At 43.7% G+C, this 25,191-nt stretch overlaps 1 protein-coding gene across 5 annotated transcripts in view; it reads right to left on the reverse strand.

Annotated features, from left to right (window-relative positions):
- Positions 1-25,191, reverse strand: part of SLC25A37 (solute carrier family 25 member 37) — a 128,462-nt gene that overhangs the window by 72,839 nt on the left and 30,432 nt on the right. For 3 of the 5 annotated variants that reach the window (XM_003412472.4, XM_064272684.1, XM_023551008.2), the window contains exons 2-4: positions 19,603-19,831; positions 17,562-17,618; positions 10,257-15,266 (exon numbers count right to left, since the gene is read on the reverse strand). In XM_003412472.4, the coding sequence (XP_003412520.1) occupies positions 14,746-15,266; positions 17,562-17,618; positions 19,603-19,831 (807 nt within the window). In that variant the 3' untranslated portion in view covers positions 10,257-14,745. Of the gene's footprint in view, positions 1-10,256; positions 15,267-17,561; positions 17,619-18,715; positions 19,579-19,602; positions 19,832-25,191 lie in introns of those variants that run through there. The other 2 variants (XM_023551012.2, XM_023551011.2) reach the window with 2 other exon arrangements.

Genomic DNA, 25,191 nt, shown 5'->3' on the forward strand with positions numbered 1-25,191 from the left:
ACCAATGGAAGTGATGGAGAATAAGCAAGAACAAAAGAAAGCAGCTATGACTTGGGTATTACCAGTTTCCAGGCAGATATATGTCCCACTTACTGTGGAAAGTGAAAATCCATGATTAGCATGAGTTAAAAGAACATGAGTGAAGAGGCTCTTAAAGAAACAATTTCAACAGGAAACTGTGGAATTCTAAAGTGTCTTCTCATAGTCAAGCCTTCACAGAAGGTCCCCCAAAGTAATATTACCTTTAGGAGACAAGGCTGGAGAAATAGGTAAGCTTGGAAGAATTCTCAATTTTTTTAAATGTACTGGAGAGTACAGATTTTAACTGGTGTCTGGCTGGGAACCCCTGATGAAATATTCTTCCTTCCCCACTAAAATATCAGTATATCCCAGTATCCAGATATTCTATAAATCCTTTAACTTCTTGATATATATTTAGCTCATTTCTACTTTTTCACTTTTAAGAACGAGCCTAGGATGTACATTTTTGAGTGCTTTTTCCTTTATCTCTTTAGGTAACTATTGGAATATTATGTCAGATACATTAGAAATGACACTGGCAGGGAAAGCAGATGAACTTGGTGAAGGTGGGAGTTAGAAGGGAATCAGAAAAGGCAAGAGCAAGGGGAAGGGAGAGACAACTTACAGACCGGGAGAGAATTTTTTAGGAAGCATACATTTGATAATACAGAATATATAAAGAACTCTAACAACTTAATAACAATAACAAAAAAGACAAACAACCCAATGAAAAACTGGACAAAGGACATGATTAGATATTTTGCCAAAGAGTATACACAAAAGGCTAACAAGCACATGAAAAGATGCTCAATGTCATCAGTCATTAAACCAAAAACAAACAAAAAAAAAACACCTGTCACTGTCTGAGTCGATTTCGACTCATAGCAATCCTGTAAGATAAAGCAGAACTGCCCTATAGGGTTTCCAAGGCTGTAAATCTTTACAGAAGCAGACTGTCAGATCCTTCTCCCCTGGAGCAGCTGATGGATTCAAACCACTGAACTTTCGGTTAGCAGCCAAGTGCTTAACCACTGCACCACCAGGGCTCCTTTATTAGTAATTAAAAAAAAATTGCTGTTGATTTGATTCCGACTTATAGCAACCCCATAGGACAGAGTAGAACAGCCCCATAGTGTTTCCAAGGAGAGCCTGGTGGATTTGAACTGCCAACCTTTTGGTTAGTGGCCATAGCTCTTAAACTCTACACCACCAGGGTTCCAACTAGTAATTAGGAAGATGCAAATCAAAAGCACAATGACATATGACCTGACCCTCACTAGAATGGCTATGATTAAAAAAAAAAAAAGGGAAATAACAGATGTTGGCAAGAATGTGGAGAAACTGAAAGTCATCTATTGCTCATGGGAATGGAAAACAGTATTGCCTCTGTAGAACACAATTTCATGGTTCCTTAAAAAGATAAATACAGAACTACTATAACCCTATATGACTCAGCAATCCCACTACCTTCACTAGAATGGTTATGTTAAAAAAAAAAAAAGAAGAAGAAGAAGAAGAAAAATAAAAGATTTGGCAAGAATGCAGAGAAACTGAAACCCTCCTTCACTGCTGAAGGGAATGTAAAATGGTACTGACTCTGAGGAAGAAAATTTGGTGGATCCTCAAAAAGTTAAACATAGAACTACTATATAACCAATAAGTAACCTCATGATAAACGGAGATAATATTGAAGTTGTCAAGGATTTCATTTTACTTGGATCCACAATCAATGCCCATGGAAGCAGCAGTCAAGAAATCAAACAATGTATTCCATTGGGCATATCTGCTGCAAGAGACCTTTAAAGTGTTGAAAAGCAAAGATGTCACTTTGAGGACTAAGGTGTGCCTGACCCAAGCCATGGTTTTCAATCACCTCATATGCATTCGAAAGCTGGACAATGAATAAGGAAGACCAAAGAAGAATTGATGCATTTGAATTATGATGCTGGTGAAGAATACTGAATATACCATTGACTTCCAGAAAAAAAAGAACAAATCTGTCTTGGAAGAAGCCAGAGTGCTCCTTAGAAACAAGGGTGGTGAGACTTTGTCATGTACTTTGGACATGTTATCAGGAAGGACCAGACCCTGGAGAAGGACATCATGCTTGGTAAAGTAGTGGATCAGTAAAAAAGAGGAAGACCCTCAACAAGATGGATTACACAGTGGCTGCAAAATGGGCTCACACATAGCCAACACGATAAGGATGGCGCAGGACTGGGCAGTGTTTCATTCTGTTATATATAGGGTCAGAACCAACTCAATGGCACCTAACAAGACCATTATATAACCCAGCAATCCTAATTTTAGGTATATACCCAAAATAATTAAGAGCAGGGATGCACACGGAAAGCTGTACACTAAGGTTCATTACAGCACTATTCACAGTGGCCAAAGAACCTAAATGTTAAAAAACAGAAGGATAAAATGTGGCACATACATACAATGGACTATTAATCAGCCATAAGAGAAATGGTGCAGTGGTTAAGAGCTACAACTGCTAGCCAAGAGGTCAGCAGTTCAAATCCACCAGGCGCTCCTTGGAAACCATACGGAGCAGTTCTACTCTGTCCTATAGGGTCACTATGAGTCAGAATAGACTTGATGGCAACAGGTTTCAGTTTCCTTTTTTTTTTTTTTTTAATAAGAGAAATGCCACCACTCATGTGGTTTGCATGCTGCTGTGATACTGGAAGCTATGCTACCAGTATGTCAAATACGAGCAGGGTCACCCTTGGTAAAGAGGTTTTAGCAGAGCTTCCAGACTAAGACAGACCAGGAAGAAGAATCTGGCCATATACTTCTGAAAAAACAGGACAGCGAAAACTTTATGAATAGCAGCAGAACCTTTTCTGATATAGGCCTTACTCTATCTACCTGATTTTAGAGCCTATTATTCGGACACAGTAGTCAAAACAGCCTGGCACTGGTACAACAACAGATACATAGACCAATGGAACAGAATTGAGAATCCAGACATAAATCCATCCACATATGAGCAGCTGATATTTGACAAAGGCCCCAAAACTGTTAAACTGGGAAAGGGCAGTCTTTTTAACAAACAGTGCTGGCATAACTGGATATCCATCTGCAAAAAAATGAAACAAGGCCCATATCTTACTCTCCATGCACAAAAACGAGCTCAAAATGGATCGAAGACCTAAATATAAACTCTAAAATGATAAAGATCATGGAAGAAAAAATAGGGACAATGTTAGGAGTCCTAATACGTATATAAAACATTATTAAGAATGCAGAAGAAAAACTAGATAACTGGGAGCTCCTAAAAATCAAACACCTATGCTCATCCAAAGACTTCATCAAAAGAGTAAAAAGATTACCTACAGACCGGGAAAAAGTTTTTAGCTATGACATTTCCGATCAGCACTTGATCTCTAAAATCTACAAGAAACTGCAAAAACTCAACTACGAAAAGACAAATAACCCAATTAAAAAATGGGCAAAAGATATGAACAGACACTTCACTAAAGAAGACATTCGGGTAGCTAACAGATATATGAGGAAATGCTCACGATCATTAGCCATTGGAGAAATGCAAATCAAAAGTACAATGAGATTTCATCTCACTCCAACAAGGCTGGCATTAATCCAAAAAACACAAAACAATAAATCTTGGAGAGGCTGTGGAGAGATTGGAACACTTATACACTGCTGGTGGGAATGTAAAATGGTACAATGACTTTGGAAATCGATTTGGCACTTCCTTAAAAAGCTAGAAATAGAACTACCATACGATCCAGCAATTCCACTCCTCAGAATATTTCCTAGAGAAATAAGAGTCTTTATATGAACAGATATATGCACACCCATGTTTACTGCAGCACTGTTTACAATAGCAAAAAGATGGAAGCAACCAAGGTGCCCATCAATGGATGAATGGATAAATAAATTATACTATATTCACACAATAGAATACTCAGCATCGACAAAGAACAGTGATGAATCTGTGAAACATTTCTTAACATGGAGGAACCTGGAAGGCATTATGCTGAGTGAAATTAGTCAGTTGCAAAAGGACAAATATTGTATAAGACCACTATTATAAGAACTCGAGAAATAGTTTAAACTGAAAAGAAAGCACTCTTTTGTGGTTACGAGAGGGGGGAGGGAGGGAGGGTGGAAGAGAGGTATTCAATAATTAGATAGTAAATAAGCACTACCTTACATGAAGGGAAAGTCAACACACAATACAGGGGAGGTCAACACAATGGGACTAAACCAAAAGCAAAGAAGTTTCCTGAATAAACTGAATGCTTCGAAGGCCAGCATAGCTGGGGCAGGGGTTTGGGACCATGGTTTCAGAGGACAGCTAAGTCACTTGGCATAATAAAATCTATTAAGAAAACATTCTGCATCCCACTTTGATGAGTGGCATCTGGGGTCTTAAACGCTAGCAAGAGGCCATCTAAGATGCATCAATGGGTCTCAACCCATCTGGATCAAAGGAGAATGAAAAACACCAAGGACACGGTAATTAGAAGCCCAAGAGACAGAAAGGGCCACATAAACCAGAGACTTCATCATCCTGAGACCAGAAGAGCTAGATGGTTCCCGGCTACAACTGATGACTGCCCTGACAGGGAATGCAACAGATAACCCCTGAGGGAGCAGGAGAGCAGTGGGATGCAGACCCCAAATTCTCGTAAAAAGACCAGACTTAATGGCCTGACTGAGACTAGAAGGACCCCGGTGGTCATGGGCCCCAGACCGTCTGTTGGCCCAGGACAGGAACCATTCCCAAAGCCAACTCTTCAGACATGGATTGGACTGGACAATGGGTTCGAGAGGGATGCTGGTGAGGAGTGAGCTTCTTGGATCAGGTGGACGCTTGAGACTATGTTGGTATCTCCGACCTGGAGGGGAGATGAGAGGGTGGAGGGGATTAGAAGTTGACAAAACGGACACCAAAATAGAGAGTGGAGGGAGGGAGCGGGCTGTATCATTAGGGGGAGAGTAATTGGGAGTATGTAGCAAGGTGTGTATAAGTTTTTGTGTGTGAGACTGAGTTAATTTGTAAACTTTCACCTAAAGCAGAATAAAAACTATTAAAAAAAAAATCAAATGGAACCCAGAAACATCAATATCCTAGGCATTAGTGAGCTGAAATGGAATGGTATTTGCTATTTTGAGTCAGACAATCACATGGTCTACTATGCCAGAAATGACAAATTGAAGAGGAATGGTGTCATAGTCTTTGTCAAAAAAGAACATCTCAAGATCTATCCTGAAGTACAATCCATATGTCTAAAAGGAGGACTAGCTAATACTATTATTCAAATTTAGGCACCAAGCACTAATGCCAAAAAATGAAGAAATTGAAGACTTTCACCAGCTTCTGCAGTCTGGAAATTGACCAAATATGCAATCAAGATGCACTGATAACTACTGGCGATTGGAATGGGAAATCTGGAAACAAAGAAGCATCAGCAGCTGGAAAATACGGCCTTGGTGATAAAAAATGACACCAGAGATCACATGATAGAATTTTGCAAAACCAACAACTTATTCATTGTGAATACCCTTTTCCAACATCATAAATGGAGACTATACATGCAGCCCTCAGAAGATGAAATACACAGGAATCAAATCAATTACATATGTGGAAAGAGATGGTGGATAAGAGCGACATCATCAGTCAGAACAAGGCCGGAGGCCAACTGCAGAACAGACTACAATTGTTCACATGCAAGTTCAAGCCGAAGCTGAGGAAAATTAAATCAAGTCCACGAGAGCTGAAGTACAACTTGACTACATCTTACCTGAATTTAGAGACCGTCTCCAGAGTAGACTTGATGCACTAAACACAACCGCCTAAAGACCAGACCGGTTGTGGAACGACATCAAAGACATCATAAATGAAAAAAGTAAAAGGTCATTAAAAAGACAGGAAAGAAAGGAAACACCAAAATCGATGTCAGAAGAGATTGAAATTTGCTCTTGAACATAGAGCAGCTAAAGCAAATGGAAGAAACGATGAAGTAAAAGAGCTGAATAGAAGACTTCAAAGGGTAGCTCAAGAAGAAAAAGTATTATAATGAAATGTACGAAGACCTGGAGTTAGAAATTCAAAAGGGAAGAACATGCTTGGTGTTTCTCAAGCTGAAAGAACTGAAGAAAAAAATCCAGCGTTTAGTTGTAATTTGGAATGATTTTATGGGCAAAATATTGAATGACACAGGAAGCGTCAAAAGAACGTGGAAGGAAAACACAGAGTCACTGTTCCAAAAAGAATTGGTCAACGTTCAACCATTTCAGGGGGTAGCATATGATCAAGAACCCATGGCATTGAAGAAAGAAATCCAAGATGCACTGAAGGCACTGGCAAAAAACAAGGCTTCAGGAATTGACAGAATACCAATTGAGATGTTTTTTGACAAATGGATACAGCACAGGAGGGGCTCACTCCTCTATGCCAAGGAATTTGGAATGCAGCTACCTGGCCAACTGACTGGAAGAGATCCATATTTGTACCCATTCCAAAGAAAAGTGATTCAACGGAATGTGGAAGTTATCGAACAATATCATTAATATCACATGCAAGCAAAATTTTGGTGAAGATCATTCAAACATAGTTGCAACAATATATCGACAGAGAACTGCAGAAATTCAAGCCGAATTCAGAAGAGGACATGAAATGAGGAATATCACTGCTGATGTCAGATGAATCTTGGCTGAAAGCAGAGAATACCAGAAAGATGTTTACCTGTGTTTTATTGACGATGCAAAGGCATTCAACTGTGTGGATCATAACAAATTATGGATAATACTGGGAAGAATGAGAATTCCAGAACACTTAATTTTGCTCACGTGGAACCTGTACATAAACCAAAAAGCAGTCGTTGGAACAGAACAAGGGGATACTGCTTGATTTAAAATCAGGAAAGATGTGTGTCAGGGTTGTATGCTTTCACCATATTTATTCAATCTGTATGCTGAGTAAATAATCCAAGAAGCTGGACTATATGAAGAAGAATGCAGCATCAGGATTGGTGGAAGACTCATTAACAACCTGTGAAATGCAGATGACACAACCTTGCTTGCTGAAAGTGAAGAAGACTTGAATCACTTACTGATGAACAGCAAAGACTACAGCCTTCAGTATGGACTGCACCTAAATAAACAATGAACCCTCACAACTGAACCAATAAGCAACATCACGATAAATGGAGAAAATACTGAAGTTGTCAAGGATTTCATTTTACTTGGATCCACAATCAATGCCCACAAAAGCAGCAGTTAAGAAATCTGGGCAAATCCGCTGCAAAAGACCTCTTTAAAGCGTTGAAAAGCAAAGATGTCACTTTGAGGACTAAGGTGCGCCTGACCCAAGCCATGGTATTTTCAGTCACCTCATATGCATGTGAAAGCTGGACAATGAATATGGAAGATCAAAGAAGAATTGATGCATTTGAATTACATTGTTGGTGAAGAATACTGAATATGCCACGGACCTCCAGAAGAACGAACAAGTCTGTCCTGGAAGAAGTACAGCCAGAGTGGTCCTTGGAAGCAAGGACGGCAAGACTTCGTCTCATGTACTTTGGACATTATTAGGAGAGTCCAGTTCCTGGAGAAGGACATCATACTTGGTAAAACAGAGGGTCAGCAAAAAAGAGGAAAGCCCTTAATGAGATGGATTGACACAGAGGCTGCAACAATGGGCTCAAGCATAACAACGATTGTGAGGATGGCACATGACGGGGCAGTGCTTCCTTCTGTTGTACATAGGGTTGCTATGAGTTGGAACGGACTCCACGGCGCCTAAAAACAAGAGAAATGAAGTCCTGATACATACTACAACATAGATGGACCTTAAAACATTATGCTGAGTGAAATAAGTCAGTCACAAAAGAACAAATATTGTATGATTCCATTTATATGAAATAGGTAAATGTATAGGGTCGCTATGAGTTGGAATCAACCGGATGGCAAAGGGCTTGGTTTTTGTTTTTTTGGTATAGAGACCAAAGCTGATTAGTGGGAGGGAGGTGGAAGAAAGAGTCATTGTTTAGGGAGCACTGAGTTTCTGTTAATGGTGGTGGAAATTTTTGGAAAAAGATAGTGGTGATGGTTGCACATGATGAACATAATATCACTGAATAGTACATATAAAATTTGTTGAATTGGTATATATATATATAAACCAAAAAAACCAAACCCATTGCCATCAAGTTGATTGCCACTCATAGCATACATACATACATATATATATATACACACTACAGTTTAAAAAAAAAAAGATTAAGGGGAGGGGAAAACTAACCAGTGACAAAGAGGACAAAAGCAAGGAGAAAAAATCTGGAAAAAAAATTGAGTGGCTTGAGCTGCATTTTCATTACACCTAAGCATGTGGAATGATGACTACCCCTTCTTCATAATCACCTCACTTCTTGGTTTTCTTCATAATTCTCTAACCACTTCAGTCTCTCCTGGCTCCCATTTCTCTCCTTACTATTTAATATAAGCATTGCATTCCCCAAGATCCTTTTTCTTTCTTAGGCCTCTCATCTGTTTCTCTCAACTTTAACCATCACACCCCTTCAGATAACCGTCAAATCTTCAGCTCCAGTTCCAGCCTTTCTCCTGAGCACTAATGTTGTATTCCCTGGGTGGTGCAAACAGTTATTCGGTTGCTAACCAAAAGGTTGAGGGTTCAAGTTCACCCAGAGGCACCTCAGAATAAAGTCCTGGTGATCTACTTCCAAAAAAATCAGCCATTGAAAACCCCATGGAGCACAGTTCTACTCTGACACACATAGGATCACCATGAGTTGAAATCGACTGGATGGCAACTGGTAGGTAGGTAGTATCTCTACCTAGATGTTCCACTGGCATTTCAAACTAGTTAACTTCAGAAGTTAACTAAATTCAGTTAACAATTGTTGCTGTTATTAACAACTGTTGCTGTTGTAGAGGATGGGGAAAATACTAGGCTAGAGAGCTATGGAGAAAAAATGTGAATAAACTACCGCCTCTCTCCTCATTGGGCACACATCCTGGGCAGATGCCAGCAAAAATGCAAAGTGAGATAGGCCACAGCAGGCTTTAGGCCAGGGTCTGAGGAGGTGGGAGTGATCATATCTGATAATCCAATCATGAAGAGCTTTATGATGAGGTAGTAAATGCTATCTTCAGGGTGACGTTAAAGGAAAGACAGGACATTGACGGACAGAGAGGGAAGGTAGGAGAAAGACATTTCAATAGGAACAAAACACTGGAAAGAAGTTGGCACTATCCTGTTCAGGAAATTAAGACCTAAGAGTCTTATACGTCCATCCTACTGGACTACTCTGTTTCTCTCCAGTCCTTCACACACGAAGCTAAATTGGGTATTGGCATATACAGGAGAATCTATACTTAAATTCAATAAGCAATGAGGATCCCTTGAAGAATTTGAGCAAGTGAGTAACATGGGAAGCATCTGGGAGCAGGGGTGAGGTCTCTTCGAGTAGTGAGATCTGGGAGGTCTCCAGCAGACCATTAAAAATTTAGATGTGGAGTTGAGGAGGGAAGTCCGGGTTACTACATCCTCACATCAAGAAATCATCTTCCCAGAAGAGACAGTTAAGGCTGGGAGGGCAGTTCAGCACCTAGAAGATGTGAAGAGAAAGGAGGTCCAAAGGCAGAACCTTTCCCAGAGGCCATCCTCAGGAGCCCTAGGAAGGATTATGAAGCTGATGGGGGAGCCTGAGAAGTTAGTCACAAAGGTGGGTGACCTGGTAAAGGGCAGGAAAAGGAAGACAAGTGAAGGAACTTAAAAGAGAACACTCAAAGTGTTCTGCATGCCCAAGGAGAATGAGGACTAAGGAGATACCAGCAGGCTTAGAGCAGATGCATCTTCTCTACCACCACCTGCTTTTCCTCTCAGCCAGGTCTTCCTCCTGACACTGCCACTTCCCTCAGCCAGCCTATTCTCATCTTGCCCCACAGTCCTGTGCCACCGAAGCCTCTGTTAAATCCACTTCTATGCTCATTAGTCCTCATTCTGTTCCAGTTGCCCTTGCCTTTTTCCCTTAGTCATCCCTCTTCTGGACAACTTCAACGTGACACCAAATTAACCATCTCCTGGCCTCCAGGTGTTCCTTCTTGACCCCACCCTGCCCACTTCTGTCACAGGACTTTTCCTAAAGCAGGGCTTTAATCATAATATCCTCTTCCCAAAGACCCTTAATGACTCCCTATTACCTCCTGATTATAAAGGTCAAGCTCCTTACCATGGCAGTCAGAGCTCTTCCGGCTTAGCACTAGGGCATCTCCTAACGTCCTTATGTTGCAAACCAAGCTCCTTTCTCTGAAATTGCATTCATTACTCTTAGGGCACCCGCTGCATTCTGCCTTAGACCAGAGACAATTATTTCCCTTTCGGCAATGACACCGCACTTCCACTCCCACCCAGGAGTTGTGTGTGTCTCTCTTATACAACACTGGGTTTATTATACTCTTCTCTGTCATGTGAGTCCCACTCAGGCCACTCACGTGGGCTGGAGTGGAGTCTCTCCTAAAGAGGGTTTGGAAACTCATAGAGGAAACCTTATCCTGGAAGAAGACCTTGGCTCAGTAGCAGAGGGAACACCTTCCTTTCATGCCCTCTCTAGGGCTGCAGTTTGAAGAGTGTGGACATGTTGAGGGAGTCCCTGGGTGGTACGAACAGTCAGCACACTCGGCTGCTGACAGGAAGTCCATGCTGAGGCACCTTGGAAAAAAAGCCTGGAGATCTACTTCTGAGAAATCAACCACTGAAATCCCTATGGAGTGCAGTTCTACTCTGACACACATGCAGTCGTCATGAGTCAGTCAATTCCACAGTTTTGTTTTGTTTTTTGACGTGCTTGAGAGGGCTCCTGAATAATGCTGGCAGCCGCTAGGAGAAGCATGGAGCAGTTTCTCTCTGAGCCCTCAGAAGAAATTAATATGGCCAAGACCCTGAATTTGAACTTCTAGCTTACAAAACTGTGAGAAAATAAATTTCTGTTCTTTAAAGCCACCTGCTTTGTAGTATTTTGTTATGGCAGCCCTAGGAAACTAAGACATGCCCTCCACCAAGAAAGAAACCCACCCCCCTGCCCTGCATGGTGAGAAGTCACCCAAGAGGCTCCCAGCCTGGCCCTGGCATGAAACTATGTCTCTGGGTGGCCAAGGAGGCGGTGTGCTTCCCTTCTGGTAAGCGGGTTGGAAGAGTAGTTCCTACCAAAGCTAGGGATTCTGATCGTTAATGTGTGAGACTGGAAAAGAGACAGCCCCATAAATGAGGTCCCTTTTTCCATCCACACAGCTGTAATTTCAACATTCCCACCACAGAGTCCAGGACACTTCAAAGATCAATGCTTTATTTTCTCTAGCTCCAGTGTTATACAACTGTAGCAGCACATCAGAGATAAATTCCCCCCACATAAACACACATTTCTCCCCTTCTTCAAAGAGCTGGCAATTCAGAGGCCGAAACAATGATATTTACTATAGGCATTTAGGAAATAACACTGCCCTACCCCTATCACATACATTGTGCGTCTTGCAGATAGAAAGCAGCAGTACATTTGTATTTCACAGGCACAACCATCCTTAAATAAAGTTAAATAAAACCTCATTGGCATAGCAATGTGTTGGAGATGCGCCTTCAGGGAACTTTGGAGTACAGCACTTGGAATAAGACACAAACATTAAAAAAAAAAAGAAGAAGAAGAAAAGAAACAGAAACCACACATAGGATGTAGGTCACTAAATTCAATCCAAAGTTAAGAAAACAGGAAGTCGTGATCTGAAGATTTATCCCATTTGAAAAAAAATTATTTTTAAGTACTAAAATGAAAGTAAAACTCTGATTTATAAGTGGCTGACCTTAAATCATGGTCTGAGGAGAAGAGCGAGCACACACACACACACATACCCGCTATTAAAAAGAGTATTGTACTCATGAAGATGACACAGGACTGGGCAATGTTTCATTCTGTTGTACCTGGGGTTGCCATGAGTCAGAGCTGACTTGACAACAACTAACAACAAAACGACTGTACTCATGTGGCACTGCTTGGCCGCAGATGTCACTCAAAAGGCAATAATAACCAAGTACACGCCATGATTATATGGTCATCGTTGGGGAGAGGAAAAGCATTTTCCTATTTAGCACCTCACAGCGTCAAAGTCACAATCAACAACTGGACTGCAGTCTGCATCAGACAATTCAAACTTCAGAGCTAAGACTAAGTGGAAAACTCACTCCTGCAAAATGAACGACCACTTATATCCATTTAGCGCTATACCGCTTCCAAAGTATCTTTAGATACAATACTCATTCAACCTCACAACCACTCAGAAGGCAGGCAGAGCAGTGGTGTCACCTATTCCACAGAAGATCGGTCCCTCGCCACACAGCAAGAGGGAAGCCAAGACCAGACCTTCTGACTCCCAGCCCACATAACTCTGAAATCCAGTTCCTGCCTCTCCTTCTTGTATGCCCCTAACAATGGTAGCTTTTCCAGACAAGTGAGCGTTTTCTTTTCTAGATACCATCTAAAGCAAAATCCTGAAACAAGGAAGATTTTGCAGCAGTGCAGCATCACCACATTTAAGTAGACTAAACGTGGGGTTGGATAATCTTTAAAAAATTTGATCTGACTTTTTCCTTTATTCCCAGAATGTAGCACTAGCCCAAGACATGAATGGAGGACAGGTACAAACCATTTTTAGCAGCAGCATGGTCTCCAGGGGCTTTTTGCATCCCAGAGGGGGACAGTGCATACTGCAACTGGTTTCCTCTGGGGCATGGGTCCAGGGTGGGGCTGCACAGCAGCCAGGCCCTGCTCATGGGGTGCATGTGGGAGGGACACCATGTGTCAGCACTCTCCTGTCCTTGATCTGAAAAAGGAAGTCAAATTACCTGTTGTTTTAATAAAATTTCTCGTAACTATTAGAACAGAAACAAAAACAAAAGCTACTGGAGGTACTGTGTGCATGGTCCCAAGACAAAAACTCTCCGAGTGCAACCTGAGCTCTACCCTGGAAGTAACACTACCCAAAGAAGCCCAGGCCTGAGCCTCAGCAAGATGCACGGCTTTGGCGGGGCCTGCAGCCGAAGGTCCTGGCCACCACGAACTTCCCCCACTCAAGCCCACCAAAATGAGAACACACAGGTGCTTCTTGCTCATTTTTAAAGACAGACTCTGGTGAGGGCTCATAAAAGGAAACTGTTGTCATTCAGTCTTCCCATAGGCAGTGGTCTGGCAGCAATTCAGATGGCATAGCTAGAGGGAACAGGCTTATATTTTCTCTTAGGGATCATCTGACTTGGGACACACCATTTCAGAAAACAAAGCAGTTACGCCTTATGTTCTTAGGTGACATGGACCTAATGAGGCTGAAGAATGGGTCCGAACGGTGCCCTTTTCCATGAGGGTCTGAGTCAGGCTTCAGCAATTAGGCCAAGGCTAAAGGGCCTGCTGGCTTCTGCCACTACACAGGTAAGAGGCTCTGTGACAGGGAAGTAATGATCAGGACAGGGCAGGAGTGTAGACGCACACCATAGATACGCTTACTATGTTTTAAAAACCCCGACTGTACAGGAAAACAAAAGAGGAGAGTTAGCCAAAGCACAGATAGGAAATGATGCCCGAAGTACCTCTGTTAAAGGTTGATGAAGAAATACATTAAGAATTAAGACAGGATTTATCCCAACTACCTGCACAACAAGTAGCCGAAGGATTGTATTTCAAGGTCTTAATAAGTGCCAACCCAGGAGACATGGGTTCATGTCATTCACAACCCAGGGAAGGCCTCCATAGGCACAAGACCGGTAACAATCATACTGGGGGCCAATGTCCTACAGCGTTACGGTTCTGCCACCCAGAGTGTGTGCGTGTGTGTATACAGAAGGACAGAACGCTCCAGGGCTTTATCTTCGGTCCTGGAATTTTTAGGGAGGACAAAGAGAAAAAGCACATGAAGGTGAGTGACTGAATAAAGGGCGGGCGGGGGGGAACGGAAGAGAAGTAGCTGGAAGTAATACATCATTATTTTGATTTTTTTCAACGTACCCTTTTTTCTTTCATGAAAAGAGAAATTCAAAATATAAACTTAATATTTATTATTTTACATTCAAGTGAAACTCCCATCTGGGGGCTAAACAAATTTTAATCCAGTTACTCTGGTGCCTTTTTACTTAACCTGATGGAAGAATTTAGCCCTCTATTTTTTTTTTTAAACAGCTGTATATTCGCAGCTGTAATACTATTTGTACACACGCACAGGCACACACCCGAATTCAAAAACTTCTACATAGAAAAATAAAGGATAAACATTATCCATCTATTTCATACTGTGTCCTGGAACTTTTATATACATAAAATTTGTCTTTAATGTTTTCAGTCACTGCACATGTTCTTCCCTCCTCTGTGTTCTAAGATTCTGGAGAGGAGACTGTGACAGTGAAGCAGAAAAGCTACATCCCTCGTCGGGAAGAAGAGAAAAAGTCATTTCTCCTCCCCTTGTAAGGTCTCTCCCCGACAAGCACCACCTCGCGCCTCCCTGCGGACAGCCTTTGGGTAGGCCGCCATCTCGTCCTCCCCCTTTTTCTAAGGCAGCAGGAAGCAGAAGGCCCATAGTGACCACCCTGCAAAAATAATCTTGGTGTGAGGACAAGGGAATGGAAGCAGGCAGGGAAAGCCTTGTAAAAATAAAAGATTCTGGAATCACTTCCCACTGTCTGTTCCTTTAGTATGGAGTTCGATTCTCCAGCTTGTGCTTCGTGAGGAAGTACTTGAAAAACTCATAGACGGACCAAGAAATGGCGGTGGATGGCATCTGGTAGATGACACGTGCCTGCACGCCTTTGAAGTAGCCGGGCAGGCCATTGAGCTGGTACACTGTCCGGAAGGCATTGGCCATGCCCGACAGGCGACCGCTGACGTTGGCCAGGGAGAGAGCCACATGTTCCTGAGTGTTGAGGAGGGTCTTACAGACGTCGAGGGGGGTGGTGGCAGCCGCAGCAATGGCCCCCGCCAGCCCTCCTGAGATAATGTGAGACTGCGGGTTGTACTCGCGATGAGGGTTGACCTGCTCCTGCAGGAACTCGTAGGTGATGAAATGGATGGACTGGAAGGGAATGTTCATGGTCAGCTGCGTGGTGTAACTCCGGTAGAAGGCCCCCAACCCCTCAGTCCTCCACACTGTCCGGATGCAGCTGAGGGCTGACCGGTGGGGCGAGTTGTACATCTGCATGCGTTGCTTCACAACTGTTGTCGGGCCATATAGCAGTCCAGACGGGCAGCAGGTGGTCAGTTGGTTCGGTTTGGCCCCACCCCCAGGTTGGGGTGAAATGAGAAGCCAAGCCATAAAGAGAAACAGCAAGTTAGATACACTGGTAATGGCCCCAAAGAGCTAGCACACACCCAGCCCCAGCAGGAGAAACCACCATGGGCTGGAGCCAGGCAACCCCATTTACAAACGTGTCTTGAGAACCTGGCCAGAAAGTTGGCTATCTCCCTAAGTCTTTTTTCTCTGCTTGAGCCTTGTTTAAGGTGGCCTGTAAACCTGGCAGCCACTTCAGGCTGGATTAGCTGGCCCAATCTGTCAGGTCCAGAGGCAGTAGCCTTTGGCCTCCCCTCTGTCCTCCTTGTCCCTAATTCATCTGCTGGGCTTGTTTACCCCCACCTACTTTGCATGGTCTGTACCTCTGACAGTGTTTTAAGTGTCTGTGTCACAGTACTCCTGGAAGAGACATTAGAATTGTGTCTGCCAAGGAGTTCAACCACAAACTCCAATGAAGACGCTGGCTTTGTTAATACAAAAGCAACTGGTGGTTCAAAGGCCATGAGGCAAGCAAGGGCAAACTGTGGTCACTTATGCTTAAAGTTTTAATGGTCCCTTCGCACTGACAAATGAGTACATACAATGTGCTTTTCTTTAAAGAATTAAAGACCTGAAGTCAATAATAATGACAGGGAAAAGTGGGCGGGGGGGGCGGGGGGCTGATTAGGGCCTCATTTTTGCTCTTTAAAAAAAAACAAAACCCATGGGCTTACTAGCCACCCACCAGGTCCCTGTATGAATCACCAAAAAAAAAAAAAAAGCCCATGATACGTAGTATGTAAGTGCATGTATCTATTTGGGGATTTTAAGTCTTTCATTGAACTACCCCCTAGAGGGGTTTCCCTCCCCCTGCCTACCTAAGAATACCTCTAACCAGTTAATTTTTTAGGATAATCTTTCCTGGCCCCAGAGCACATACTTGAATACCAAATTACAGGACAAAACATGGAGACCCAGGAAGACAGGCAAGTCTATCTGAGGAAGTCACATCTCTTTAGAAAGATGACAGGTATAAGATAAAATAGAACACAGGCTTTTTGAGCACTCCACTTTCTAAATAAAAAGTGTAAACAGTGTGAGTCCCTCCAGCAAATCTCACCCTGCAGATAAGAAAACCAAAGTGAAAGGAGTACCTTTCTTCACCTACACAACCTGGTAAACCCTCAGTCCCACAGAGAAAGGGACTCCTCTCCCCCCCTCTCCCAAGAGGATATCCCTTAAGGTCAGAATGCGTCCTTTGACTGCTAGGACATGGGGAGGCAGCTGAGAGCAAATACATTTTTAAAAGACAAAAACAGACGAACTTAAAACACAAGACTTAAAATGTTGAAACCTTTTATCTCCAATTCTCCCTTCTGGCAAGGGACCATTTTCAGATGGAGGGGAAAGGTGGAGAGAGATCCACATCTCACCTAAAGCCACCATCAGACAGAGAATAACCCAGCTTACAACATGCCCAGTACCAGCTCCACAAGATCCTCACTATTCAGACCCGAGTCGGCTAAGGACACCAGGGTATGTAAAAAGCCAACTCAAGTCTTCATAGCTGGCATTTGCTTCATAATAATCCAGAAATTTAAAAAAAGAGAGAGAAAAAAAAAAAGATAATATGGGGGATCACCAAAACAATATGGCAAAATGTTAATTTTTGAAGCAACATAAGGGATGCATGGAGGCTAACAATATTATTCTCTCTACATGTATATTTTTATGTATATATGCTTGAATTTTCCACAATAAGAAGTTCACTTTTTTTTTAAAGTGAACTAAACACTGTTCTGCTGTGTATATTCTCAGCCACAACAAAAAATTTAGAAGTGAACTAAACACAAGCCCTAAGAATGGCCTTTGAAGGGTTCTTCCTAAATTTGCTAGTTTTGATAAAGGTTAACAAGGACCAGAAATGTGTGTGTGACCCCCACCCTCAGAGATTCTGATTCCCTGGTCTGGGGCCAGGCCTGAGAATCTGCATTTCTTACAGGCTCCCAGGCGATGCTGATGCTGCTGGTCTGAGAACCAGACGTTGAGTAGCACTATTTTGGAGAACAAGAAAATCACAAAGCTTGAACACTCATGTCCCTTCTTCAGGCCTTTAATAACACAATAAAGAATTTTCCTGCTTGTTCCAACTGGGGGGCCAGGAGTCCCCTTCCCACCACCTCTTGTTCTGCCCCTTTGCACATCCCCTACTGCCCCTCCCTGGGACCATGAAACATTACCTTCTGCTGGATTCATTACCGCATCGTGGAGCAGGGTGGCCATACTCCCAGCTATCCCTGCAAAACAAACTCCATAAAATTACCCTCTGGAATCTGATGTTCTGAGGAAGTTCCTGGAACCTAAAATCAGACAGAAGCCTGGACCTGGCTTTCTAAGAAGCAAAACTGACTACCAACTCCACCCAGGTGAGTGGTGACTAAACAATAATGAAAACACTAGATAAAAAATGGGGAACATTAACACAGACACGGTTACCCACATTTTAATATATTGCATGACCCTTCATTTACTTTTTTTATAGTCAACTCTTGGAAATGGCTAGACCTGCTTAAGTTGTATGGCACCCCCAAATCCCCCTTATGGCTTTTTTTACTATCTAGATTTTAATTCCTTCTCATCCCTTGCCCTTGTCTACAGATTAACTGGCTCTGCTCTTAAACGGGGTGGGGGGGGCGGGGATTAAGCAGGAATATGTACAAGGCTGAGGGGGAGGGGAAATCTTTTAAGAAAATTTCCTTAGTAAAATATGAGCAATTTTTAAGAAGATAGGCAAGGAAAGGGGAAGTCTGAAAGACCTGCATATGGCAGATTTCCATGGTAAGTTTGTAAAAACATGACTTGCTTGGGAGATGGCAGACGCCACCTGGGAGTCTCATCTGGCCTGGCTTCAAGAGTCAGGAACCTTTAGAAGCCTGAAGGTGGCCTGGGATTTTACTTTGGTTTTGGGTTTCCTCCCTCTGTGGTGACACTGCCAAGTGATTAAAATGACCACTGAATAGTGGGAAGCTCACGAGGGAGAGCAGGGTAACTCTTCAGGAATGCGTACGTCCCTCCTCGCCCAGGCACACTTATAATTACCCCCAAGAAAGATTAAAACCAACCAGAGCATACACCAGAATGTGGCAGAAACAAATGGGCAGAGCCTGGTAGAAACTAGGTTATGTCAAACTCCATGCAATGGATGCAGTGACCAAAGAGCTAAACTATTACATAAGGCAATTTCACCAAAAGGAAATCCCCCCGCCCCCAAGCCGGCAACGTGACATGAACTGGGGTACGGCATCACAGTATGGCTCCTTATGACCATCTCACTAAATGCAATGAATGGCCAAATTAAATGACTTGCAAACCAGCCAGATGTATGTATTATTACCAAGGTTTGCCGGTGGAAGGGGTGTTTTTGGTTTTCTCTGAATGGAACAAAAAGAGAAGAGAAAAAAGTTGTTGCTGGTCACGTCTACTCCATTCTTGAAAAATCAATTTTGTCAAAATAAGCACCCCTTTGCTGCTACCCATATTCCCATCCCATACCCAGACAAAAAGCAACAAAAGCCAAACCCACCCAAGAGGAAAGAACAACCACTCTGCCCGCCCTAGTAAAGCATGCCTTATGTAAGAGCTGTGCGCAAACTCACAACCCCCAACCGCCCGTCCCTCTCCCTCACAACAACAAAACTATTTCAGCCCTTGCTCGCAGGGAGATGCAACTCAGACAAACAGAAGAGAACCAGGGTAAAATTCCCAAATCCCCGGAAGCTTAAGGTGGGAAAGGTCGTCTGTGCTGGAGCAAATCCTTTGTCAGCCATAAAACTTCTTGACCTTTTAAAGTTTAGTTAGATCTTGACGTTGCAGAGACCTGTTGTACCAGTTTTTAAATAGTCTCAAAGAAGCTGTCCAGATAACTTTTTTTCTGAATCCAGCATTCAAAAGTTTTGTTTCTATTCAGGGTTTTTCCTATGTCTGATCATTAATCGCTTTTGAATGTTTAAAAAAAAAAAAAAAAACCCACACAACAAGAAAAACTGAAACACCTCTGTCACCAATTTCCCCAGGCTTCAGAAAGTGAAGGAGGGGAATGGAAAAAAGTGTGTGTGTGTGTGTATTTGGGTGGGCACACACACACAACGCTAGAGTTCTTTATTCATAAGCAAGCCGAAGACGAGGCGTTAGGCTGCTGGGTCACAGGGAAGAAGAGCGCCCTGGGGAAGGGTCTGTTGAAGAAGAGAGCTTTCTAACTCCAGACAAATGCTTTCAAAATACCATTGGCTAGGTGGCTGTTTCCTTGGTGGTGGAAAACGTCATTTAAAGTCCTTTTCATGTTCTCATAGCAGGCAAAATACATGGCGTGGGCAGGCCCCGCGCCTGTCACCATCACGTTGATGCCTCGCAACGGCCTCCAGAAGCCTTCAGTCCGAACAATTTTCTTCAGGGCTCCATATACACTTGTGTACTGGGCTTTGGGATCTGGATGCAGACTCTGCATTCGTGTCTGGAGAAGGGGGAGAAGAGAAAACAACAAAATAGGTGTTAATGAGGTCAGTAAAGAGAGAAGGGGGGGCCCAGAAGGGAGAGGGAGGAAATAGTCCATCTTCATAGCTTTAAGGATTTCTTAAGGAGCCCTAATGGCACAGTAGTTAAGCACTCGGCTGGTAACCCGAAGGCTGGTGGTTTGCACCCACTACCAGTTCCTTGGGAGACAGATGTGGCAGCTCTACTCTGTCCTGTAGCATTGCTATGAGTCAGAACTGACACAACAGCAATGGGTTTGTGTTTTTTAAGGATTTCTTGGTGAAGTAAAAGTTTTCATTCTATCCCTTCTGTAGTAGTCTCCAGCCCCCCTCTCCCCCTCCACACACACATATACAGACATTCACATAGATCTCACTAAGCTGGGGTTGGGGGCTGAAGGGGGGTGGGCAGGATTTGGCGTAGGGAGGCCTTGCCCTACCATTTGCAAGCTGGGGGCCTCTAATGAATCCTGTAAACTCTTTTGAGTCACAGAAGCTTTAACTTGTTAGCTGAAGACCAGGGAGTGGGGGCTACAGGATTGCTGCAAGCATCAAATGAAAGAATGCATGTCAAAACCCTTAGTAAATTCAGAGCCCTAGAGAAATACCCGAATTGTTATCGTGCAGTTCCCACTCTGGTCCCAAAGTCTTCTCCATCCTCACTTATCTGAAACCTCCTGCTTAGCTCCTACCACGAAATCTCCCCAGAACCCTCTAGCCCTCATGCCTCTATGGGGCAGTCCTACTCTGTACTACAGGGTCATTATGAGTCAGAATCGACTCAATGGCAGTGAGTTTTTTGGTGGTGGTGGTGTTATTACTATCATTAAGGGATTCATCAAGAGGCTAAATGAAGGTTAAGTAATGCAGTTCCAATATAAAATATGTAAGCTCCATGAAGGCAGGTTGCATCTGTCTTATTCACTGAAGATCCCCAATGCCTAGGACGGTGTCTAACTCCCAGTGGGAGCCCAGCAAATACTTGCGGAATGAAATGATGAACAAACAAACAAACACAACTTAGAATTCCAACCAGGGTAAGGGGGTACTGTCTCTTAGCCTACCTTTCCTACATACAAGCCATGCTTTCTGGGACTTATCTGTCCTTCCTATTGTTCTTTATCTAGATCTTTCCCTATAGATAAAAAGTCCACATTTCACTGCATTTTTCAAGCCCAGGGTCTGTCCTGCTGAACCACAAGCACAGCAGAGGCAGCCTGTCTCTAAGGGTCTAACTTGGGTCCATCAACAAGGGGTGGCTCATGCCAGTCACACTGCCAGAGGAGAGGCCACCAAGTCTTACTCCTGGACCGCCTCCTCCTTTCCTGGCTTCCAGCCTGGGGCAAGGTGTCATCTTGTTCCCAACAGGGTTTAAGACCAGTCTCTAGTACAAGGTCTTCATTGGGGCCTAAGAGGCAGAAATAAAAGATCCCCAAGCAAGTACGGCTGGCAGTGTGAGAAAACCTACAGAACCCTGAACCAGGAGTTGAAAGACTGCATTCTGACCTGACTCTGGCTCCAACTAGAGCCAAATGGCCTCAGCTAAGAAATCTCGCTTCTCTGGTCCCCACTGTCCTCAAATGGAAAATGAAGGGGAGGCTCACAGCAGTGGTCCCGAAACTCGGCTGATTATCACAATCACCTGGGAACTGTTTAAAACTACCAATCCACGGGCACCACCCCAACATCCACTGATTGAAAACCTTTAATTCTCCAGATGATTCTGATCATCACTTAGTTTGGAAAACCACTAAATGGCCATTTGGGCTGGTTTCAGCTCAAACACTTTGTAATAACATTCTCCATCTGGCCTTGGCAGTAATGCGATGATTCATCTTTGGTTACTGAGTGGGGAGTGGTTAGGGGGGACAGTGGGCGAAGGAGAAGGAGGCAGGGGCAGGAAATAGTGGGGTATGTGGTGACAAGGCTTTGAAGCCAGCCAAACAGACATCAATCTGAATTCCAGTCAGGGACCTCGAACAGGTTCCTCAATTTTGGAGCCTGGTTGTTCTCATCTGTGGTAATACCTCAGAGAGCTGCTGGGAAGATTGAGGGAGATAATCATGTAGAACACCTGGCACTGGTTGGCAGTAAATAATTACCGGTCTCCTCTTCTCCCCTACCCTCCATATATGTGAAGTCATCTGGAAGGCCTCTCCTTCACAAATCTGTCAGCCAGAGACTTACAAGGAAAATGTAAGATTGATTTCTCAACGTCCCCCTCTCCTTTTTTTATATTAGAGGCGGGGCAGTTGAAGAGGGGCAAATATTACTGAACCAAAACATACAACCCTCTTATGGAAAAGAAAATGACCACTGAATATCACTGTGCCCTTGGTGGATTTCTCTGTCCCTGGGGAGTGGTCTACTCAAGGATAGGCCACATTTAATGATGCCTGGCCAGTCAGCATCTTGGAGCCCCCGGTTGAGACAGAGACAGGTGGCTGGTGAGTGCAGAGACGAGCCTGTCAAGACCTTTTGGGCCCACCACAGCCACACTGGCAAAATTTGGGGCCAGGGCCTCTTCTGTCCCACAGCAACTTCACTTGTGCAACCTGTCCACACAGAGCACCCACTTGGGGTCAGGCACTGGGGTACTGAGAGGAAAAGATGACAACGGAAAGGACGATGAGGACGGAAACAGGGACTTACGTGACGATACAAGAGAAATATAGCATGGACTACCGGGCGGGCCAAAAAGTTGTTCAGAGAGGGGACCTGGAGTACTGAATGCTGCACCAGGGGTCAGAGCCAATGTTATAGGAACTTCCTCAGAAGAGAGGCAGATGGAGGCCGAAGGCGGGTGGAGAAGAAGTGGGGCAGCAGTGGCCAGAACCAGAGACTTCATCAGCTTAGTCTCTTTTTGTGGGGACTCTGCCTGTAAAATGTAAAGAATGAGGGCTGGGCATTTTCTATGTACCTTGTGGACCAGAGAAAGAGAAAAGTGGGGTGAGGGTGTGGAGAAGAAAAAAGAAAATGAATGAACAGGATGCAGAGAGGACAGACTTAAAAAAAAAAAAAAGACAACGGAGACAGAATTTCACCAACTTTTCACAAATGGCTTTTCTTGTCGGGAATTCATTTCTTGCTCTCAGGATCTGGCTGCATTCCTCCCCCATTTCCATATAATAAATTTCCATATTTTGTATTTTAATTCTCCTGGCTTGGAAATTCATAATGTACATGGGCCTATTAAAGTCTTCTGGAAGCCCTCCAGGAAAGAAGCCTGTTTAACTTAGTTTGAAGGCCCCTCTTAAGCTTCTTTGGCAAGGGAAGGCTTTTTCATTTGATAACTAGTTACTCCTTGCTGAAGACACTTTGGAAAACACTGCTGCAGCCAATGGTGAACCCTGAGGTGGGAAGTGCACCAGTCAGCTCTGGGTGTCTGACCCTTTCAGCACTCTGCACTGGAGTTTCCAGGGCAAGGCCTGAACTGGGGCATGGTACATCATCAGGGTGGCCCTGTCTTGCATATGACTCAGGGTCACTTCACACCAACTAGTGCAATTTGGCTCACTTTCAAAGAGGCTGGAATGGGGAAAGTACACTGGCCCAGAAATCAGGAAACTGTCACTCGCTGTGTGACCCAGAGCAAGCCCCCTCCAGCTCTAGAATTGCAATCCTAGAGGAAGACTCTGTGTCAAACAAAGATTGTGAAACAAACTCTGTATCTTCATTTAGCTGGCTCCATGAACTCCCAGCAAGCCCAGAATGGAGTGAGGGGTCAGTCCTTTACTTAAATTCTCACCTAAGAGAACAAAACAGGAAAAGCCTGTATTGTTTACCTGTGCTTTTACTGAGGGGAGGAGGGAGGAGATGGAGTGGAAAATGTGTGTTCTGTCCCACGTGAGCTTTTCATTCTTACTCACGGGATCATATAACGTGAGCCCTTGAGGAGAGAATTCATCTAGCCCAGCACCTGCCTCTTCAGATGAGAACCTGGGGCCCCCGGAGGGAAAGGACTTACCCAAGATCACATGGATAAGGAGTCATCACAGATGAGATCTCACACCAGAAAAGAGAAAGGAGAAAGCTGAGCCTGATAGGAGGCTTCAGGCCTCCCTGAGGGTCCCGCTGGGGATCTCCCGGCCCACCCCTGGCCCCTGCAGCATCTCTCAGCCAGTCTTCTTACCAGACCCGGAGACAGCTGGCAATTCCCAACTCTCCTTTCTCAATTTCTTAAAAATAAAAAACAGGTGGTAATACATATTTAAATATATTTTAATAATTTAAATAATATATATTTTAAAACAAAATTTCCCATATTTAAAGTATGTACAGCACTTTTAAGAGCCCTGGTGGTATAATGGCTAAGCACTCAGCTACTAATGAAAAGGTTGGCAGTACAATCCCACCCAGCATCTCTGAGGGAGAAAGATCTGGTGATCTGCTCCCACAAAGATTATAGCCTAGAATTATGCTGAGAGAAACTAGTCAGTTGCAAAAGGGCAAATATGGTATGAGACCACTATTATAAGAACTCAAAAAACAGTTTAAACAGAGAAGAAAATATTCTTTGATAGTTACAAGAGGGGGTAGGGAGGGAGAGAGAGGGGTTTTCACTAATTAGATAGTAGATAAGAACTATTTTAAGTGAAGGGATAGACAACACACAATACAGGAGAGGTCAGCACAACTGGACTAAACCAAAAGCAGTTTCCTGAATAAACTGAATGCTTTTCTTTTTTTTCAAAGGCCAGTGTAGCAGGGGTGGGGGCTTGGGGACCATGGTTTCAGGGGACATCTAAGTCAACTGGCATAATAAAATCTATTAAGAAAACATTCTGCATCCCACTTTGGAGAGTGGCGTCTGGGGTCTTAAACGCTAGCAAGCAGACATCTAAGATGCATCAATTGGTCTCAACCCACCTGAAGCAAAGGAGAATGAACAACAGCAAGGACACAAGGTAATTATGACCCCAAGAGACAGAAAGGTCCACATAAACCAGAGACTACATCAGCCTAAGACCAGAAGAACTAGATGGTGCCTGGCTACAACCAATGACAGCCCTGACAGGGAACACAACACAGAACGCCTGAGGGAGCCAGAGAGCAGTGGGATGCAGACCCCAAATTCTTGTAAAAAGACCAGGCTTAATGGTCTGACTGAGACTAGAAGGACCCCAGAGGTCATGGTCCCCAGACCTTCTGTTAGCCCAAGACAGGGACCATTCCCAAAGCCAACACTTCAGACAGGGATTGGACTGGACTATGGGATAGAAAATGATACTGGTGAAGACTGGGCTTCTTGGATCAAGTAGACACATGAGACTACGTGCGCAGCTCTTGTCTGGAGAAGAGATGAGCGGGCAGAGCGGGGCAGAAGCTGGCCGAATGGACA

This window comes from Loxodonta africana, chromosome 19 (genome assembly GCF_030014295.1).
Source record: "Loxodonta africana isolate mLoxAfr1 chromosome 19, mLoxAfr1.hap2, whole genome shotgun sequence".
Taxonomy (NCBI): Eukaryota; Metazoa; Chordata; class Mammalia; order Proboscidea; family Elephantidae; genus Loxodonta; species Loxodonta africana.